Here is a 20101-nt window from a genome sequence, read left to right as displayed (position 1 = left end):
AATGATTGAGTGTGAGTAATGGCTTTTACACTATGAAATGATGGCTTATTCCTCCTACAAATTTGTCATTCTTAGCTGTGAACTTTGGCAGACCCTTAAAACAGATCTGCCACCATGAGCTAAAACTACTTTCACAGTGGACCATCCACATAATTAAACCATTTTATTGTAGTTTGTGATTGTATAGAGCACTTATTATGACGGTGGAGAATTGGTTTCTCATATCAGTCACATCTATGCTATCTTATGTGGGCACTGAATTTCTCTGTTTCATACGATGGAGATATACCTAACTCTATCTACCTGTTTTCATGAAAAGGAAAAGCTATTCCAAGGCACACAACATTGAAGCCTTAAAAGGCACATCTAACTTTAGGTAATTCTATTCATCACTACTTATTCTCTCTGAAGTGATATATGAGTACCCTTGAGATATTACGAACACAAATGTTCACTCAGAGCTTATATGTTGTCACTCTATCTTTGATGATGGTTTAGAACACATCTCCTTCTGGCTCTCTAGTTACACATAAACCAAATCCTAGAAAACAGTTGTTCCTGGGTTTCTTAATTTAAAATGGTAGTTTCTTTTTTTAATTTTTGCTTTATCTTTTTAGCCATGCTACATGGCATGTGGGATCTTAGTTCCCCAGTCAGGGATCAAACCCATGCCCCTTGCAGTGAGAGCATGGAGTCTTAACCACTGGACCAGCAGGAAGTCCCTAAAATGATAGTTTTTTATATTTCTCCTGAGATCTTGAGCGTTCTCCTTCTCTTTTTTCTTTCTCTCTCTCCCACCACCATAAGTCTTCCTTCACACCTCCTTTCTCTTTCTGTCTCCCTCTTTCTTCTGTTTATTTCACTCCTCTTTCTCTCCCACTGCTGTCAGTGGAGGTCACAAAAATCTATGGGCATTGCTTAGCCCTGAAGATATCATTCAGGGTAAGAGTTGCTGAACTCTTACTTCAGCAACCTAAGCACTTGAAGCTGGGAAAGTATTTGGAGGGCTTTTAGTCAACCCACTGAGCATACAAAGTAGAAACAGAACACTCAAAAGATTACAATCTATTTTTACATCAACAGGTAGAGGTTGTTTGGGACTTTCTTCCTACTTCACTTTTACAACTCTTACTACTAAGAAGCAATATATTTAAAGCTTCTTTGATTACTTAAATTTTATAGTCACTAAAGATGATTTTTATTGGCAAAGTTTCCTTATAGTAATTTCAGACTTCTCTGGTAATAAATGTCTTCATAAAGGTGTAGGAATGAATAGAAGTTCCTACTGGAATTTCATAACTCAATGGTGGGGTGGGGGAAGAACATCTAATGTCCTCTTCCTGGACCTGCTCCTCAGTTATGTACACTCAGAGAGACAGACTCATTAGCTACTAATTGCCTTAATGTCTTAGTCTTCAAAATAAAAGTAATAAATTTGTCCTTCTAAAAAAGGGGCTAAGAGGAAAAAACAAAAAGCAAATACAGTGTCTACATGATGATCTGTAAATATCAAAATTATGTAGTTTTTTTCCTTCCAAAATTTTTTCCTAGAATACTTTACCAGTGAACCAACAGAGAATAGAGGCCGAACACACTACCCACTGCTATCTGGCTAATGCACATATATGCACCTCCATGTTTGAACCCAAACTGTGAGCAATGGTGTCTGGGCACAGAGCCCCAATAGCCTTTTTAGAAAATTGTTTTCTAAACAGAACACTTATATTTTACATATTCACAGGACATGTGATTCTTCTTTACATTGAGTGAAAACTCTTAATTTTCAGAGCATAATTATCAGAGCAGATAATGATTATTTGTGAAATATGTAGGTCCTCTAGCAAAGCAAATTTTACTAAGTAGGCAGTTCAGAACTCTGGTTTTCCTTTTTTAGTGACACCTTTGCTTCACACTAAACTACACCCCATACAATTTTTTTTGGAAACAATGAACATAGGAATATTACCTTGACAGAAAGGAGTCTGATGCCAGGTCTTGCAAATTTCCATTGATGGTGTGCCGTCACATTGGTTAAGCCAAAGCTTGTCTTCAGGGTCTTCACCACTTTGCAAGCTGTCAAAATCCTTGTCATTTTGAAGACGATTTGTGACTAAAATCAAATAAAATTACATATATTTTATGAGAATTTTGTTATAAGGTTTTTAAATTAATGTGAAGAAAGCTGGGGATATGCAGTCGTGTTAAGACTGGCTGCACAGTGATCTTTGGATTTCCATTCATTCTGTCATTAAATGTCTTCAGCCACAGCTCCTCCTTCTCTTAAGCCCTCCTCCCAAGGTAATGTCCAGAGATATTCCGTGGACATGTAATACAAATTGCAACACATCAAACACTACCTTCTCCTGCTGAAATAATGCTAGTGCTGTGGAAAACCAGTCATCTGTCAAAGGAATTGCTTATGCAGCTGAATAGAATGACCTAGACACAGTGGACAACCTTAGGAATATCACTTACTCTAAAGAGTAGCAAATTCCTAACAATGCTAAGGGTCAAAGATTTTTGCTTGTGTTAGATGTGATGTCCAATGTGCCTTAAAAGACATTTTGAATTCCCAAAGAAACTCAAGACTTGTCATTTTTGCTTGGAAAAGACAATGGACACCACACATAGGAAAAAAGACATCAGAACAAGCTTTTATCCACAAATAAAGAATAAACCTTTCTACATTTTTTTTAGTTTAATAGTGTATTATATTCTTACTGTTGCATTGTTTTTTGTTCCAAATTTTAAAGCAATCAGTAATATTAACTCAAACACAACTGAAGAAAAGCAGCCTATTTTTTTCTCTCTTACTTTTTCAAAATGTAAAAAGTATATGGAACATATATTTTGGTTTAAACAAAAGTAAACATTGGTTTTAATGAATGTTCATTCCTAAGTTGAATTTTTTTTTTAGCTTTTAAACTGTTAGATATAAAATTCCCAAAATGAAAATATTTGCGTTTCAATCTGAGTTGAAATCAATTCACTTAGCCCTCAATCCCACAGTTAATCAGGCAACCAAAAGGTCTCATTGGCTTAAGGAAGTTCTCACTTAAGTCATGTGTTTATGTAGATTAGGAAGCACTGCAGTACTATATTTTGATATTCTTGTAAAGGAGGACAAGAAATAAAGACTTCCTTCTAGAGTTTTCATAATGGAAGAGATGACATAGAATGGCATAAAGATTGTAAACTTCACTGATGTAGGATGAGCGCTAGAACTGGGAGAGGGGTATAATGAGATTTTTTTTTTAAGAACAAAGTTTAAACTCAGTCTTCTTCTATCTTACTTAATGTAATCATGTACAAACATTCTCTGAAGCCAAATTACTTCATATTACCTGGGGATCGAAAAGTTGAAAAAAAAAAGGCTCAGTCTAGTGTATATAATTAATAAAATAAGCAATGTTATGGTAGTGTGTCCAAATACAATGCAGAAAGAAAGGAAAGGAGAGGGAAAGAAGATGGGAAGAAGCAGGAGACAAGGAGGGAAGATAAAGAAATAAGGAGGAAAGGAAGGAAGAAAGAAAGAAGGAAAGGAAGGGAAAGTTCAGCTCCCTGTGTATGTCCAGTAAAATTTAAATATGTGATCACATTGACCCATATTCTCTTGAAGGATGCAAAGAATAAAAACTGTAGCTAGAGAGGGAAAAAGCAGGAGGGACAGCATGAGCAACAGCACAGACTCATGAAATCATATGACATATTAAAATAGAAAGCTAAAACAGTCTGCTAAAGCCTAGATGCACAGTACAGGTTGGGGAAATGAAAAGGAGCCATTACATGGAAGACTTTGTGTGATTTAAAATGGTTGATCTTAATCCATAAAGAGCATTCATGGTAGTCATGGAAATGTTTTGAACAAAGGTGAAATCTGTGTGAAAGAAAGATTATGCAAAATAAATGAGGGTGAAACTAGCAGAAGAAAAGCTCTCAACTTAGAGAAGTAAGAATCAATACTTACTGGTTTAGATCGGTAAGTACAATAGGCCTTGAACTCATCCTGTCTACATATACATGTATATGTTTATATAGGGGCTTCCCTTGAAATTCAGTTGGTAGAATCCGCCTGCAATGCATGAGACCCCAGTTCGATTTCTGGGTTGGGAAGATCCCCTGGAGAAGGGAAAGGCTACCCACTCCAGTACTCTGGCCTGGAGAATTCCATGGGCTGTATAGTCCATGGGGTCACAAAGAGTAGGACTCGGGTGAGTGACTTTCACTTTCACTTTCACATGTTTACATAGAGAAAAGGAGGTTCGTCTTTCTCTAATTAGAAAAATTGTCATTTTTCAATTGTTAAATTGTGTATGACTCTTTGCGACCCCATGGACTGCAGCACACTGGGCTTCCCTGTCCTTCACTATCTCCCAGAGTTTGCTCAACTCATGTCCATTGAGTCAGTGATGTCATCCAGCCATCCCATCCTCTGTCACACCCTTCTCTTCCTGCCCTCAATCTTCCCTGGCATCAGGCTCTTTTCCAATGAGTCAGCTTGTTGCATTAGGTGGGCCAAGTATTGGAACTTCTGCTTCAGCATCAATCCTTCCAATGAATATTCAGGGTTGATTTCCTTTAGGATTGACTGGTTTGATCTCCTTGCTGTCCAAAGGACTCTGAAGAGTCTTCTCCAGCACCACAGTTTGAAAGCATCAGAAAAATGACATGTACTTATCATGAAAGTCTTCAAGATGCAGAGTAAATTTAAAACAGTCATAGTCCCATTACCCAGAGGTACCCATGCAGTGAACACTGTGGGATGTTTCCCCCTTTATTCTCTGCACTTTGATTAAATATGACAATTGGGATACTGAGGAGTCCAGAATTTAAACCAGGAAAAGACATTAGTAACTGACTTCATAATCACTTCTAACAGTTGGCCAAAAAGCATTGTAAATTAAACATGGTTTGCCAAAAAGGTATCAACAACTTTAGGATATAATTCCATGACTCTAGAATCTAACAAAAACTATAAGAGAGTTGTAATGGGCTTTCATTTTTTTTCAGTAAAATACGTTGGATGTAGGATATGGTCCATGTTTCTAGTTATCATAATGAAAGGAGAAGGGGCAAAAGATTTGGAGAGTTTGGTTAAATATTCTGAAAATTCATGCATCATGATTCTACAAACATCTTAGGAATTGGAAAGACCAATAAACTAAATGGTGGGTAGATTCAGATTTAAGTGATCAAGATGAACTGAAATCTACAACCAAACTGAAAAATAAAATTACATCAGTGAGGGAGTTTACATTAAAATAGCAGGAGATGTGGGTTTGATCCCTGGGTTGGAAATATCCTCTGGAGAAGGAAATGGCACCCCACTCCAGTATTCTTGCCTGGAAAATCCCATGGACAGAGGAGCCTGGAAAGCTACAGTCCATAGTGTTGCAAAGAGTCAAACACAACTGAGTGACTAAACAACCAATCAAGGGAGTGGGGTGATAGCTGATTAATAGTCAATATGAAAGAGATAAAAATATTAGTATAAATATTACATTTTTGTGAAAGAATTTTCAACATATTTTAAAAGAAATTATTTTTCAGACTGGAATGATTTTCTTTCTCTGGTCACATTTACATGGTCCCCCTCTCACATAAGTTGTCTGCATACAACTAAGCAGGGAAAGGCTTGCACACACGTACACACAGAAGGTTGAGGGAATTTGTATTTGAAATGTATTTTGGATGACCCATGTCATTCAGGGTCCTCTAATCATATAAGTCACTCACTCAAAACATCAAAATATTGCTTATGAATTTACCCCTTCTTTTCTACTGGTACATTTATCATAGTTATCACTGTTTACATTACTAGGCTACTCTTTCTATACAATGCCATTTGGAAAATTAAGAATTATTAAGCTAAATATTTCTCAATTTTGATGGAGTAATGCTCCACTACTTTTTTTACATTTATTAATCAAAGCACAGCTGGTTTACAGTGTTGTGCCAATCTCTCTGTTGTACTACAAAGTGACTCAATTATACACATATATACATTCTTTTTTTGTATTCTTTTACACTATGGCTTATCACCATATATTTTCCTTTGTTATACATTAAGACTTTGTTGTTTATCCATTCTGAATGTAATATATTCTAGTATTTCTTAATCTAGTGCTGATAAAGCTTTTTATTTCTTCCATAAATTGGAAAATGCCTTAAATATTTGTATGAATAAATATGTATATATGTATGTATATAAAGAGATTAAAACATATACATATTTATAGAGAGAGAGGAAGTAAAATACCCTTAACATAATTATTTATCATTTCTTAAGAGAAATAGAAACAGTCTTCCAAATCCCTGAGGAGATTTAATTTGATGAATTTGTCATAGGATATCTGTTATTGAAAATTTTACTATATCCATCACTAAATGGTATTTATTTTCATCCATTATTTAAAGAAATGTGGATAATACTGAAAAATAGATAATAGCCTACCACCCAAACATAACTTCTATTCATGTTTTAGCATATCTTCCTCTATCATTTATTTCTATATACAAGTCATAGTTTTGAAAACAGTGATCAACTTGCACTATGCTTTTGTAGGGTAATACTATATTTAAGGTATGTTCAATGTTATTACATGTTTTTTTCAAATTTTAACTGAAATGGCTACAAAAATCTTTCATTTTTATTGCTTCTATTGTTGCTATAATGCATATCAATATTGCCATATTTTATAAACAATGCCAAATCTCTCTTCAAAAAGAATGCACCTATCTACATACCAATCACAATATGTAAATGTATCTTTTAATGTACACTTGTCAACTTCAGGTATTATTTCTTAGTTGCTTATTTGAGCACAGGAAATTATATTTGTTTTCATTTGAATTTTAAATTACTCGTGAAGTCAAACACTTCCATATGCCTTTGTTAAGTACTAGTTGTTCATATTTTCTTGTGTCTTTTTGCTCCCATTAATCCATTAACACTAATGGTCAAGAAACCTCTTAAAAGGAAACATAAAGCAACACTAATTAACAGCCTATATTTGCACTAATTTCAAGTGTACTAATTCCTTCTTTTGGATGAACCACTGGTTTAAGTAAGGGAGACCTGGTACCAGTTGGAAGAAATGAAACCAGCTCATCCTGGATAATAAAGGCTTTAGGTTTTAGAATAAAGAGAAAATATAGTATTAACAATTCTTTTTTAAAAAGTGCAAAACTGCCAACAGCCTTCTTGAAGTGTGTCTTGCTAAGTAATGAATCTGAAACACTCTAAGATAGTGATACATCTTTCAAAAAGTCTCTAATATAACAGGCATGCAAGAGGTGTTTTTGAAAAATGATTGAATGAATGAATGGGGTCCTGTATATTGAGTTCCTGCCTGATCAATGATGCTTATTTAAGCAGAAGAAGGTAAAATTATGTCAGATATAAGAGGAAATAAAGATATTTAGGAAAAGGAAAAGAAAGCTGTCAATTAAGAATTCTACAAAAGGCTATTTTGAAGAGATAAAGCAAGAAGCGAGGTATGTCTTGGGAGCAAACAATTCAGAGAAAAGAAGGTAAAGAACCACCACCTCCAAAAAAGTGCTATTTAGTATTTGAGCAAAGATGCATGAAAATAGAATAGAAAAGGTAGAAGTGATTTTTAGGGTTCAGTTCTGATTTTCATTAGCCTAATATAACAAGAAACACTGTCACAAATGAGAACATGGACCAAAGAAGGGCTACTCTTTGAAGAAAAGCAGTGCCGGTTTGCACTCACATAAAAAGGAGTACTTTCTCTCATCGTAAAAACTAGGATAAGCTAGTAGAAGGATTCCTCAAAGTCTGACCAGGGAGAAGATTTGTCAATAATGACAATAGATGTTAGGTTGTTAGATGAGGAGATTTTTAAATAACCAGATGTCTTTGAAAATCCAATCATTAAGACACATTCACTAAGATTCAGTTGGCATTTTGAGGAATAGAAGGTGAAGAACCAATTTTCATAAATGTGCTTATCAATCGAACATTTGATAGCATAAAGGTTGAAGTGATTCAAAGGAAGAGAAAAAATGAAGCTGGAAAAGAGACCTTGTCAAAATGATTTCACATATTAAAATTCTAGGTACATGTGATTATATTCTAGGACAATAAAAGAGAAATCATTTTTAAGACTGAAAAAAAACTTAAAGAGAGCAAGTTAGTTGGTACAAGCAGTATGTGTTTATAAAGAATAAATTTTGTCATATCAATTTCTGCCTTTAAAATAGAGACATTATTACTAGACTCTGTAGAAATGTTAGACATAACCTACTTCAAGTGCATTGAATATACATTCTAGGGCATTATTAGGTATATATACATTTACTGGAGAACACATATAAATGTAGGAGGAAACTGAATTACACAGTGAGCAAAACAATCTTTCTATTTGTGGGATGAGAAGAACATAGTGGGCAATGCCTTAGAAAGTTGATTCAGAAATCACAGTGACCTTGGCAAACTGGAGCCATAGTCAAACACAAACAGATGAAAGTACAAAGTGAGGTCAAATGTAAGTTAGTCCAAAAAGAGGAAGAAAAGCAAGTCACAAACACAAATTGTAGAGGATTATATAGAAATAAGCCAAAAAGCATATATAGTAGTCATAAAATATAGCAGCTGCCCAAAATCATAGTGAGCTGTAATCATTAAAGTTATAAATCATTAAATCATAAATCATACATAGAAGGCAGAATTTAGAGTCAAATTTAAGAAAGAAAATTCAAAGTTCACTAGGAAGTTAAATATTGAATAACCTGTAACACACACAAAAAATAAAATTTTGACCATGAGATAACTACAGATTTAAAACCATGTCATGTAGGATTCCTAATCAAAAATTTTCAGTCTTCCTACAAGTCTTTAAAAAAATGTTTTAAAGAGGAAAGTCTTGGGTATTAAATTTTTAAGATCCTGCAATAGAATTTAAAACATTGGAATTTGTAACCACAATATATTAGCATATATTTACATCTATGAGATATATACATTACTATTATGCCAGTAAGTGCAAATAAGTACTTAAATAAATCAATTTTAATGAGTTCAATGATGATAAATATGGTGCTGCTTGATAGTTGAGGTATTTGCCGTTTTTTGATCACCTAACTAAGTGCCATATCCTGGGCAAGGCACTTGGAATACCATTTTTGCTAATCTTAAAAGCAATCTCTGTGCTAAATTGTAGTTAATTATATCTCTATTTCACAGATGAAGATGTTGGGTGGGTCCGAGGGAGTTAAGTAGCTTGCCCATGATCACACAGCTAATAAGTTGCAAAGCCAAGATGAGAACTCAGCTCTTAGCCAATGTTCAGCCTCTTTCCAACATGTCAACTATATCTGGGAAAAACAGAGGCAGCAACACGAAATGACTTAGAAAGAGTGGGCTGGTTAAGATTAATTTCACAGGAAGAATACATGATTGTAGAGGTTGCAATGCTAGAAATACTCTGACATGACCTGGAAATGGGTAAAATGTAAGTTCAGTAAAAATCAAATAATGAGAAGAAAGTATCCATGCCTCTCTGATTTATTATCATGTTTAAAATTAAAATATAAACATGAAGAAGGTAGTATAGAAATGAAACTATAAAATTTTTCTAGCAATCTATCTAGTGAAACTAATTGGTCTGAGAGTCATACTTCTAGCTGGCTAACTGATTCAGCCCAACTTGCCTAAAATAGCAAAGGAGATTTTATATTTTTCTGTTAGATCCTATTCTTTTGAATTACTTCAGAATCTGAATAATTCAATGCCATTGAATTTTCATGATTGCTTATAAAGTCTAGAATTGCTAAAAAAAAAAAAAAAGAACTGGTTTTACAAAATAATTTAGGGACTACTTATTGAGTGCTTTCTATTTATCAGACACTGTATAACAGAAAGCAGAACTGTTTCCAACTAAAAGATACTTTGTAGGAAATTAATTTCTTTTTAAAAGTATTGCCTAAATTCTCATCAATCAGAGAACATAATTTTGTGATAGATAGTTTTATATAGCAGAAAGTTATTTTTAAAATCTTTTCCAACTGCTCTGTTTTATAGATATAAGAAATAGATACCTAAATGAACAGTCATCTCATAATTTTTGAGTTAAACACCAAATCTAAAGTTTTTAGTAGAAATCATTGTAGAAACATAAGTTCCTAACAATTACTGCATTTCAAATAGAAATAACTTTGTAAATGATGAAACAGTTAGTGAAAGAAACTAACAACTACATAAATCAAACTCTACACTTAATTTTAGCCTAAACATTTCCTTAAATTTTGGCCTAAACTGGCCTACAGCATAAACTTCTTAAAATAGAATGGCTAAATCATTAGGCAATTGTCATTCTAAAGAGTAAAATATTTCTAAGGAAAAATTTTAAATTTAATTCATTATCAGCCTTTTTTGCACAATGATTATCACTACAACTAAATCATCTTTTAATGTGCTGAACAGAATGAACAGCTCTGATGGGCTTGTTAATTCTTAACTTCTGCCCAAAGTAAATACAAAAGATTTTGCAAGGCTCTAAAGAGCAACCCTAGCCATGAGGAGGGGTTACCAATGGTAATCTAGGTCATGGGCTGGGAGACTATTGGACTATCTTTAAATTAAATATATTTGGGAATCACAAAGAAGCAAGTTGTGCAACGTGTCTTGAAACTACGTACTGAAGTAAGGGGTGGCAATTTACATGGTAATGACGTAGAAGTCTTTTTTTTTTTTTTAAACTAAAACAGGTCACCCACACACATTTCTACTCTACCCCCTCATATAGTACATTTGCTACATTAATCTGATTTCCTTCCTGACCTCTTGTTTTCAAGAGAACTTGGTCCAGGAAGATGTATTCAGACCTCCTAATGATCAGACCACTACTCTCACAAACAGTAAATTTCCCCGACTTCCCTTTCACTTTTCACTTTCATGCATTGGAGAAGGAAATGGCAACCCACTCCAGTGTTCTTGCCTGGAGAATCCCAGGGACGGGGGAGCCTGGTGGGCTGCCGTCTATGGGGTTGCACAGAGTCGGACACGACTGAAGCGACTCAGCAGCAGCAGCAGCAAACTGTTATTACGAATTCCCATTAAAGGACATACATCTATCGCTTCTTCCAGCTTTCGAAATTTCTCCTTTTTTTCTAAACTCTTTATTTTGTATTTGAATATAGCTGGTTAACAATGTTGTGATAGTTTCGGGTGAACAGCAAAGGGGCTCAGCCGTACATCTATGTTTATCCATCCTCCCCAAACTCTCCTGCCATCCAGGCTGCCACATAACACAGAGCAGAGTTGTCTAAGTTGAGTCACTGAAAGACAGGGTGCCTTTTTTCTTTTATCAAGGTTAAAAAAATATGGAGAAAAGTAATGTTCTAGAGGAGAAAAAAGAAAAGGAGACAGAGAAGGGAAGAAATAAGAGGAGGAAAAAATATCCTGTTACTTGAATTCTACAAACTGCTAACAGTTAAAAATGCCTATTTGGATGTTAACTCCTGACATTCCCTGGGGTGTTGAAGAGTTAATTGTTTTATTCTGGTATCAGTTATTTGATATCGTTTATTTTAAACCTCTTCACTTATTCAAGATCATCCTCAGCTTACAGGAAGAGGGAAATACATAATGTTGTTGCAAATTGAACTCAAATTAAGGGATTGATTATTTCAAGAGAATATTCTTGAATGTTTTGTGGACTGAAAAAGCAAAATATTGATTGTTCAAAGTTGACAGTTTCAAAGTTTCAAAAATTTGTTTTTAAAAGCTAATGGTCTGGGTATAGAAGTTGAAGTCAATGAGTAATAATAAAAATCCTACAAAAGAAATGAATAGACATTTTGTAGAAAGAAAGACAAATGAAAGAAAGTATCAGCACTATATTAGTTGCTCTGGATGATACACCAATACGTAACTTTGGAAAAGAAAGGATTGTCGAGTTAGAATAATATTTTTTCTAAAATTGGTGACTGCATTCCTTAAATTATTAAAATGGTTTTCTACCATTAATTAACTGGATTAATTAATAACTAATTAGTCAATCAATCAATACTTTTAAAATAGCAAAACAATGATAGAATCTTCAGGGACATATATTAGTTATAAATTATTGCTACTCCCAACATAAACCAAAGATTCTCTCAAAAATATGTCTAGTTCTCCAAATTTACCAATAGTAAAATTATACATCCTCTAGAAAAATCAACTATGTGTTGTCTTTGAATAAAAAAACAGGCCTTTTATTAATACATGATTATTTTCTTATTTTTCTATTCATATAAATTTTGAAGGCTTGACCCCTAATGAAAGTTACTAAAACCTTCAACTAAAGGTCTTTCAGGAGTGTTATTTAATTTCCCCATTCACATGCAAGTCAGAGAACCTATGATCTAATGACCATACTATGAACATTACATGAAAAGAATTGCTATCCATGGGACTACATAACTCTCATTTTACTTTCATTTTTAATGTACAGAATAAGAAAAATTGGAAATTTCTTTATTGTAAAGTTATCCTAATATATATCTTTGTAATACTTAAAAGCAATTGAAATATCACAGTGAACTGAAATTGAAAACAGATTTTTAAATGTTTAAAATTAAACTTAAAATTAAACTCTTGAATTGACTGCATATTTTGCAATTTGTCTTTGTGTCTAACTCTCTGCTTAAAGGCCAGAATGAATTGCAGTGAAAATCAGTCTTTTAAAGAGAAAGTGCTTTTTTAAAAAACCTTTGTTTACATTTAAATAAAAGTTGCTTATTATGATAACTGACCCAAAAAACCCACTAAATATATCTATGAAGCACCATCACTTTTTTAGCTGTTATTTTAAGTCCTTGCAGTTTATAAGCAGAGTCTTCTGCTCAGCTTCTGGGCAGACACAAGGTTGTGGGGGCAGTAAAATGCCCAGATGGTTCTTAAACACTCAAGGTGGGACATACAGCTATTTCATAAAAATACTATAAGGAATCAAGGCAAAGTCCTATGCAAAAGAAAAAAAAAAATTAACACTGAAGACCACGACTGGCTCCTGTCAGAGACTAGAGCCACTACCGATGTTCATGAACTACCTTCAACTATGGCCACCAGCTAGAACCCAAGGCATCTTAGTACTCCCCACCTCTGACTACTTTTTTCTCTTCTTTTCCTCATCTTGCCATGCAAATTTCACCAGAGAAAATGCTTAGGATATGATAGAATGACTACAAGGAATAAGAAAAAAGAGAAGCCAAAGGAGAAATGTGTGATTTTCAGATTTTCAGACTGTACATTTAAAATTTGTAAATCTGTCTCACAGTGCCTTGGCACACTGTCCATGGTGTCAAAGACCACACTTCTTCATATTGAACTTGTCTCTTTATAAAATGCAATAGATAAAGAAAATGATGAGGAGTAATTAACAAAACAGATTGTGAATCATTTAGCCAACATAAGGTGGTAGAGTCTGATGACGAAATTTAGGACTGTACGTTTCTTGGATTAATTTTTTCAATTAGTCTACATCCTGTCAATTCTTCAAAGCTATATGAAATCTTACTTTACAAACCTTACCAAAAAAATCTACATCTTGTTATACCATACAGTTGCTATTTACATACTCTTAACTTATACACTGATACTTTCTTGATTAAAACCATTAAATAGCTCCTCATTGCTTTTTGATTACAGTACAAAACTAAAAATACAAAATATACTCTTTTCTACCACTTAAAGATCTTTTCTATGTCATTCACATTGTGTGATTGATCCTAAGTGATTTCTTTATTGTCTGTGTTTTATATCAATGAATTGGAAAGAATAGTAACTGTGACCTCTCATAAGCCATAAGTGATAGTTAATTCTCTAACTCTTCTCTTCCTAATTTATTGAAGGCCGTTTACGTTCCAAGGACAATGCTTAATCTTAAAATAGAAATAAGACTGGGAACACAAACTTGCCCCCCAAACAGCTCACTCTTGAAAAGCCTTTCAGGTTTATTCTTAAGAAGAGACATGATATCTATTTTCAACTCTCAAATTGAACAATAAAGAATAACAAAAAGAACCAAAGACCTAAGAAACCCAAGATCTGGAAGACCCAAGGATAACAAAAGCCAAATCAATATATATTCCTCTCCAGCAGCACTCCCAGGATGAAATGTGATCACCTGTTAAAGGCACTTTACAAAGTAAAAAATCCTCATATCATCTTTCATTTCCCAGATGAGTTGACCCACACCTTAGAAGCTACTTCAGATCCAACAACCCCTTAAGAGAACAAAAAGATTAACACTTCTTCACCAGCCAATTCTGGCTAAAGGACATAGTGATCAACACTGAACAAATTCACTACAGAAAACTGTAATTATCCATACCACATGTGACTACAAAGAACTAAACCCTGAACTCTCACATTAATGGCTTTAAGAAACCAAATGCTTTCTGAAAAACACATGAAAAACAGAGATATTTATGATAAAGTACATTTTTAAACAAGTTTAGTTTAATACTGAATTACAAACACTTAAGGCATTATATTAAAAAAAAGTGAATTAAAAATAAAAAATCCCAAACACCCATGAATTATAAATGTATAGCTACTATCACACTCAATAGGAATACCAAAATATAATTACTAAAAGGCAGAGAAAAAAAGTCAAGATTCATACCAAATTTATATTAAAGTCACAAGGGTTTAAAACTCAGGAATAATAAAATTTCTCAAGAGTTCCTCATCAGAATCCAATGAATCACTCAGCTCACCACTGTTCCTTCTTTTCCAAATCTTGAATATGAGCAGCTAAGAAAAGATGAGCCACATCAAAATTAAAGCAAACAAACTTCTGACTGCTAAAGCTTATATATTGGATGGCTGGAAACAGGATTGCCATGTCCAGGCCCAAGTTAGCAAAGTCCTTTTTTAAGGAGATTAATCTTTTTCTTCAGGCTTGAAAACCTTGTGCTATGTCTGGGAAAATAACTACTCTGCTACCTTGATACTGGATTCCGTGTTTCTTCCAGACCTAAGATAAGAGACTTTTCCTTATCTCCTCTGAAGAAAAGACATGGCTTCAAAGTCCAGGAGACAGGTTAAATTCTAAAGCCAATAGAATTAGAGGTCTTGCCAGATCACCTAATTTAGGATTAGTATAGGTTGAAAAAAAAAAAAGTACCAGATACTTTAATTCAATTTAAAAAAACTTCAAATTAACACATTTCCTAGTAGATATACCCCTATATTTTGATGAATTTCAAGATGAAAATTGACAACCATTCTTTGACATACTTAATACATTATACTTCAAAATATCATACCGTATTTGACATAACCAGCAGAAATACAATCAAATTTTATTTGCGATTATATTTCAAGTTATATGTCATTGTTTTACTTCAGGGATTATCTATACACTCAAACCAATGTGAGGAAAATTCTCATTAAAGCCAGTTGAAACTAATTTATGACTCAAGCATATTTTAAGTAATATTTACATGTATAAATGGAGATTCCCAGGTGGCAAAGTGATAAAGAATCCACCTGCCAATGCAGGAGGCACAAGAGATATGGGTTCAATTCCTGGGTTGGGAAGATCCCCTGGAGAAGGAAATGGCAACCCACTCCAATGTTCTTGCCTGGAAAATTTCATGGACAGAGAAGTTTGGCAGGCTACAGTCCATGGGGTCACAAAGAGTTAGACACAACTGAGCAACTGAGTTCAGAACAGCACATGTATGAATGATCCAGAAAACATTGAGTAGAAGGTTACACAAAATATTTCCCTATCAAGACTCAAAGCATCCTGGTTCCTATTAATCTCTATTTCATGTGTGTGTGTGTGTGTGTGTGTGTGTGTGTGTGTATGCTCAGTTGTGTCTCTGAGAACCCACATCTCTTGTGTCTCCTACACTGGCAGGTGGATTCTTTGCCACTGTGCCACTAGGAAGCCGTTTCACATGTTAAAGTCTTAGCAATGGCATAACTGGGATTTTTTATATAAAGTGTATAAACCATTCTTCAAATGAGGATGAAAAACATAGCTGTGTGTTTATACAAGTCAACTCAAAACCCCAGAATGAAGCTTTAACATGAATTCACTCTACCACAGTGACTGAGTTATTTAACTATTGTCCTTATCATTTATCTTATCATTTTCTTATCATTTTCTCACAAGGAAATTAAGAAAGAAAAATGACCATGAAAAAAGAGTTCTTGGCTTAAAGGTGTATCTCATCAAATATGCTATGTGCAGAGGAGTATATATAGTACTACATTTCCAAAGGAAGTTTCCAGTTTTACAAATCTACTGATGTGGATATATTCCTAATATATTTTCTTTAACCACTAACAAGTGTGCAAAATACTAAACTAGTTAAAAAGTAGAGACAAATTCTATCACTGGCTCTGTTGTAAACTTGTTCTATTCTAAGGCTAACACAGATATTCCTGCATGACTCATAGTTTCATTGAGTTAGACAAGGCTGTGGTCCATGTGATCAGATTGGTCATTTTTCTGTGATTGTGGTTTTCATTCTGTCTGCCCTCTGACGGAGAAGGATAAAAGGCTTAAGTTAGCCTTGTTTAATTCAATGACACTATGAGCCATGCTGTGTAGGGCCACTCGAGATGGACAGGTCATGGTGGAGAGTTCTGACAAAACATGGTCCACTGGAGAAGGGAATGGCAAACCACTTCAGTATTCTTGCCTTGAGAACCCCATGAACAGTATGAAAAGGCAAAAAGATACGACACTGAAAGAAGAACTCCCCAGGTCAGTAGGTGTCCAATATACTACTGGAGATCAGTGGAGAATTAACTTCAGAGAGAATGAAGAAATGAAGCCAAAGCAAAAACAAAACCCAGTGGTGGATGGGACTTGTGATGGAAGCAAGGTCAGATGCTGTAAAGAGCAATATTGCATAGGAACCTGGAGTGGAGAATTAACTCCAGAGAGAATGAAGAAATGAAGCCAAAGCAAAAACAAAACCCAGTGGTGGATGGGACTTGTGATGGAAGCAAGGTCAGATGCTGTAAAGAGCAATATTGCATAGGAACCTGGAATGTTAGGTCCAAGAATCAAGGCAAATAGGAAGTAGTCAAACAGGAGATGGCAAGAGTTAACATTGACATTTTAGGAATCAGTGAACTAAAATGGACTGGAATGGGTGAATTTAACTCATATGACCATTATATCTACCACTATTGCCCTTAGCAGCAGCAGCAGCAAATGGTCTAGAGGTTTTCCTTACTTTCTTCAACTGAAGTCTGAATTTGGCAGTAAGGAATTCATGATCTGAGCCACGAATCCCTTAGAAGAAATGGAGTAACCAACATAGTCAACAAAAGAGTCTGAAATCCAGTACTTGGATGCAGTCTGAAAAATGACAGAATGATCTCTGTTCATTCCAAGGCAAACCATTCAATATCACAGTTATCCAAGTCTATGCCCTGAGCAGTAATGCTGAAGAAGCTGAAGTTGAACCATTCTATGAAGACCTATAAGACCTTCTAGAATGAACACCCAAAAAAGATGTCCTTTTCATTATAGGGGACTGGAATGCAAAAGTAGGAAGTCAAGAAATACCTGGAGTAACAGGCAAATTTGGCCTTGGAGTACAGAATGAAGCAGGGCAAAGGTTAATAGAGTTTTGCCAAGAGAATGCACTGGTCATAGCAAACACCCTCTTTCAACAACACAAGAGAAGACTCTACACCTGGACATCTCCAGATAGCCAATGAATGTTGAGTTTTGATTGATTATATTCTTTGCAGCCAAAGGTGGGGAAGCCCTATACAGTCAGCAAAAACAAGACCGGGAGCTGACTGTGGCTCAGATCATGAATTCCTTACTGCCAAATTGAGACTTCAATTGAAAGTAAGGAAAACCACTAGACCATTTGCTGCTGCTGCTGCTAAGTCGCCTCAGTCGTGTCCGACTCTGTGCAACCCCATAGATGGCAGCCTACCAGGCTCCACACCCTGGTAAGAGTACTGGAGTGGGTTGCCATTGCCTTCTCCAACTAGACCATTTAGGTATGGCCTAAATCAAATCCCTTAAGATAATATAGTGTAAGTGAGAAATAGATTCAAGGGATTAGATCTGATAGACAGGGTGCCTGAAGAACTATGGACAAAGGTTCATAACTCTGTACAGGAGGCAATGATCAAGACCATCCCCAAGAAAAAGAAATGCAAAATTGTTGCATTTTTCAAACTGTTGTCTGAGGAGACCTTACAAATACTTGTGAAAAGAAGAGAACTGAAAGGCAAAGGAGAAAAGGAAAGATATACCCATATGAATGAAGAGTTCCAAAGAATAGCAAGGAGAGATAAGAAAGCCTTCCTCAGTGATCAATGCAAAGAAATAGAGGAAAACAATAGAATGGGAAATATAGATCTCTTCAAGAAAATTAGAGATACTAAGGGAACATTTCATGCAAAATTGGGCTCAATAAAGGACAGAAATGGTATGACTTATCAAAAGCAGAAGATATTAAGAAGAGGAGGCAAGAATACACAGAAGAATTATACAAAAAATACCTTCATGACCCAGATAACCACAATGGTGTGATCTCTGACCCAGAGCCAGACATCCTGGACTGTGAAGTTAAATGGGCCTTAGGAAGCATCATTATAAACAAAGCTAGTGGAGGTGATGGAATTCCAGTTGAGCTATTTCAAATCCAAAAAGATGATGCTGTGAAAGTGCTGTACTCAATATGCCAGCAAATTTGGAACACTCAGCAGTGGCCACAGGACTGGAATAGGTCAGTTTTCATCCCAGTCCCAAAGAAAGGCAATATCAAGGAATGCTCAAACTACTGCACAATTGCACTCATCTCACACGCTAGCAAAGTAATGCTCAAAATCTCCAAGCCACGCTTCAACAGTACGTGAACAGTGAACTTCCAGATGTTCAAGCTGGTTTTAGAAAAGGCAGAGGAACCAGAGATCAAATTGCCACTATCAGCTGGATCATTGAAAAAGCAAGAGAGTTCCAGAAAAACATCTACTTCTGCTTTATTGACTATGCCAAAGCCTCTGACTGTGTGGATCACAATAAACTGTGGAAAATTCTGAAAGAGATGGGAATGCCGGACCACCTGACCTGACTCTTGAGAAATATTTATGCAGGTCACGAAGCAACAGTTAGAACTGGACATGGAACAACAGACTGGTTCCAAATAGGAAAAGGAGTATGTCAAGGCTGTATATTGTCACCCTGCCTATTTAACTTATATACAAAGAACATCATGAGAAATGCTGAACTGGGTGAAACAGAAGCTGGAATCAAGATTGCCGGGAGAAATATCAATAACCTCAGATATGCAGATGATAACACCCTTATGGCAGAAAGTGAAGAAGAACAAAAGAGCCTCTTGATGAAAGTGAAAGTGGAGAGTGAAAAAGTTGGCTTAAAACTCAACATTCAGAAAACTAAGATCATGGCATCTGGTCCCATCACCTCATGGCAAATAGATGGGGAAATGAAGGAAACAGTGACAGATTTTATTATTTTGGGCTCCAAAATCACTGCAGGTGGTGACTTCAGCCATGACATTAAAAGAAGCTTACTCCTTGGAAGAAAAGTTATGACCAACCTAGAGAGCATGTTAAAAAGTAGAGTCTTTACTTAGTCAACAAAGGTCCATCTAGTCAAAGCTATGGTTTTTCCAGTAGTCATGTATGGATGTGAGATATGGACTATAAAGAAAGCTGAGCATTGAAGAATTGATGCTTTTGAAATATGGTGTTGGATAAGATTCTTGAGTCCCTTGGACTGCAAGGAGATCCTAGTCCATCCTAAAGGAAATCAGTCTTGAATATTCATTGGAAGGACTGATGCTGAAGCTGAAACTCCAATACTTTGGCCACCTGATGTGAAGAACTGACTCATTGGAAAAGACCCTGACACTGGGAAAGATTGAAGGCAGGAGGAGAAGGGGATAATAGAGGATGAGATGGTTGGATGGCATCACTGACTCAATGGGCATGAATTTAAGTAAGCTCCAGGATTTGGTGATGGACAGGGAAGCCTGGTATGTTGCAGTCCATGGGGTCACAAAGAGTCAGACACAACTGAGTGACTGAACTGAACTGACGGAACTGACTAGATATCACAGTTTCTCTAAAAAC

The 20101-nt window shown here is 35.3% G+C and overlaps 1 protein-coding gene across 3 annotated transcripts in view; it reads right to left on the bottom strand.

The window, feature by feature from the left end:
* The window catches only part of CPS1 (carbamoyl-phosphate synthase 1), a 194178-nt gene that overhangs the window by 138229 nt on the left and 35848 nt on the right, over positions 1-20101 (bottom strand). Inside the window, exons 1-2 of one of the 3 annotated variants that reach the window (XM_061383820.1) lie at positions 14637-14976; positions 1967-2110 (exon numbers count right to left, since the gene is read on the bottom strand). In XM_061383820.1, coding sequence (XP_061239804.1) covers positions 1967-2092 — 126 coding nt within the window. In that variant the 5' untranslated portion in view covers positions 2093-2110; positions 14637-14976. Of the gene's footprint in view, positions 1-1966; positions 2282-14636; positions 14977-20101 lie in introns of those variants that run through there. The other 2 variants (XM_061383810.1, XM_061383807.1) reach the window with 2 other exon arrangements.

The sequence above is a fragment of the Bos javanicus genome, chromosome 2 (genome assembly GCF_032452875.1).
Source record: "Bos javanicus breed banteng chromosome 2, ARS-OSU_banteng_1.0, whole genome shotgun sequence".
NCBI classification, from domain to species: Eukaryota; Metazoa; Chordata; class Mammalia; order Artiodactyla; family Bovidae; genus Bos; species Bos javanicus.
Note: the sequence above shows the minus strand (reverse complement) of the source record. Positions and strands in the feature narration are given on the sequence as shown.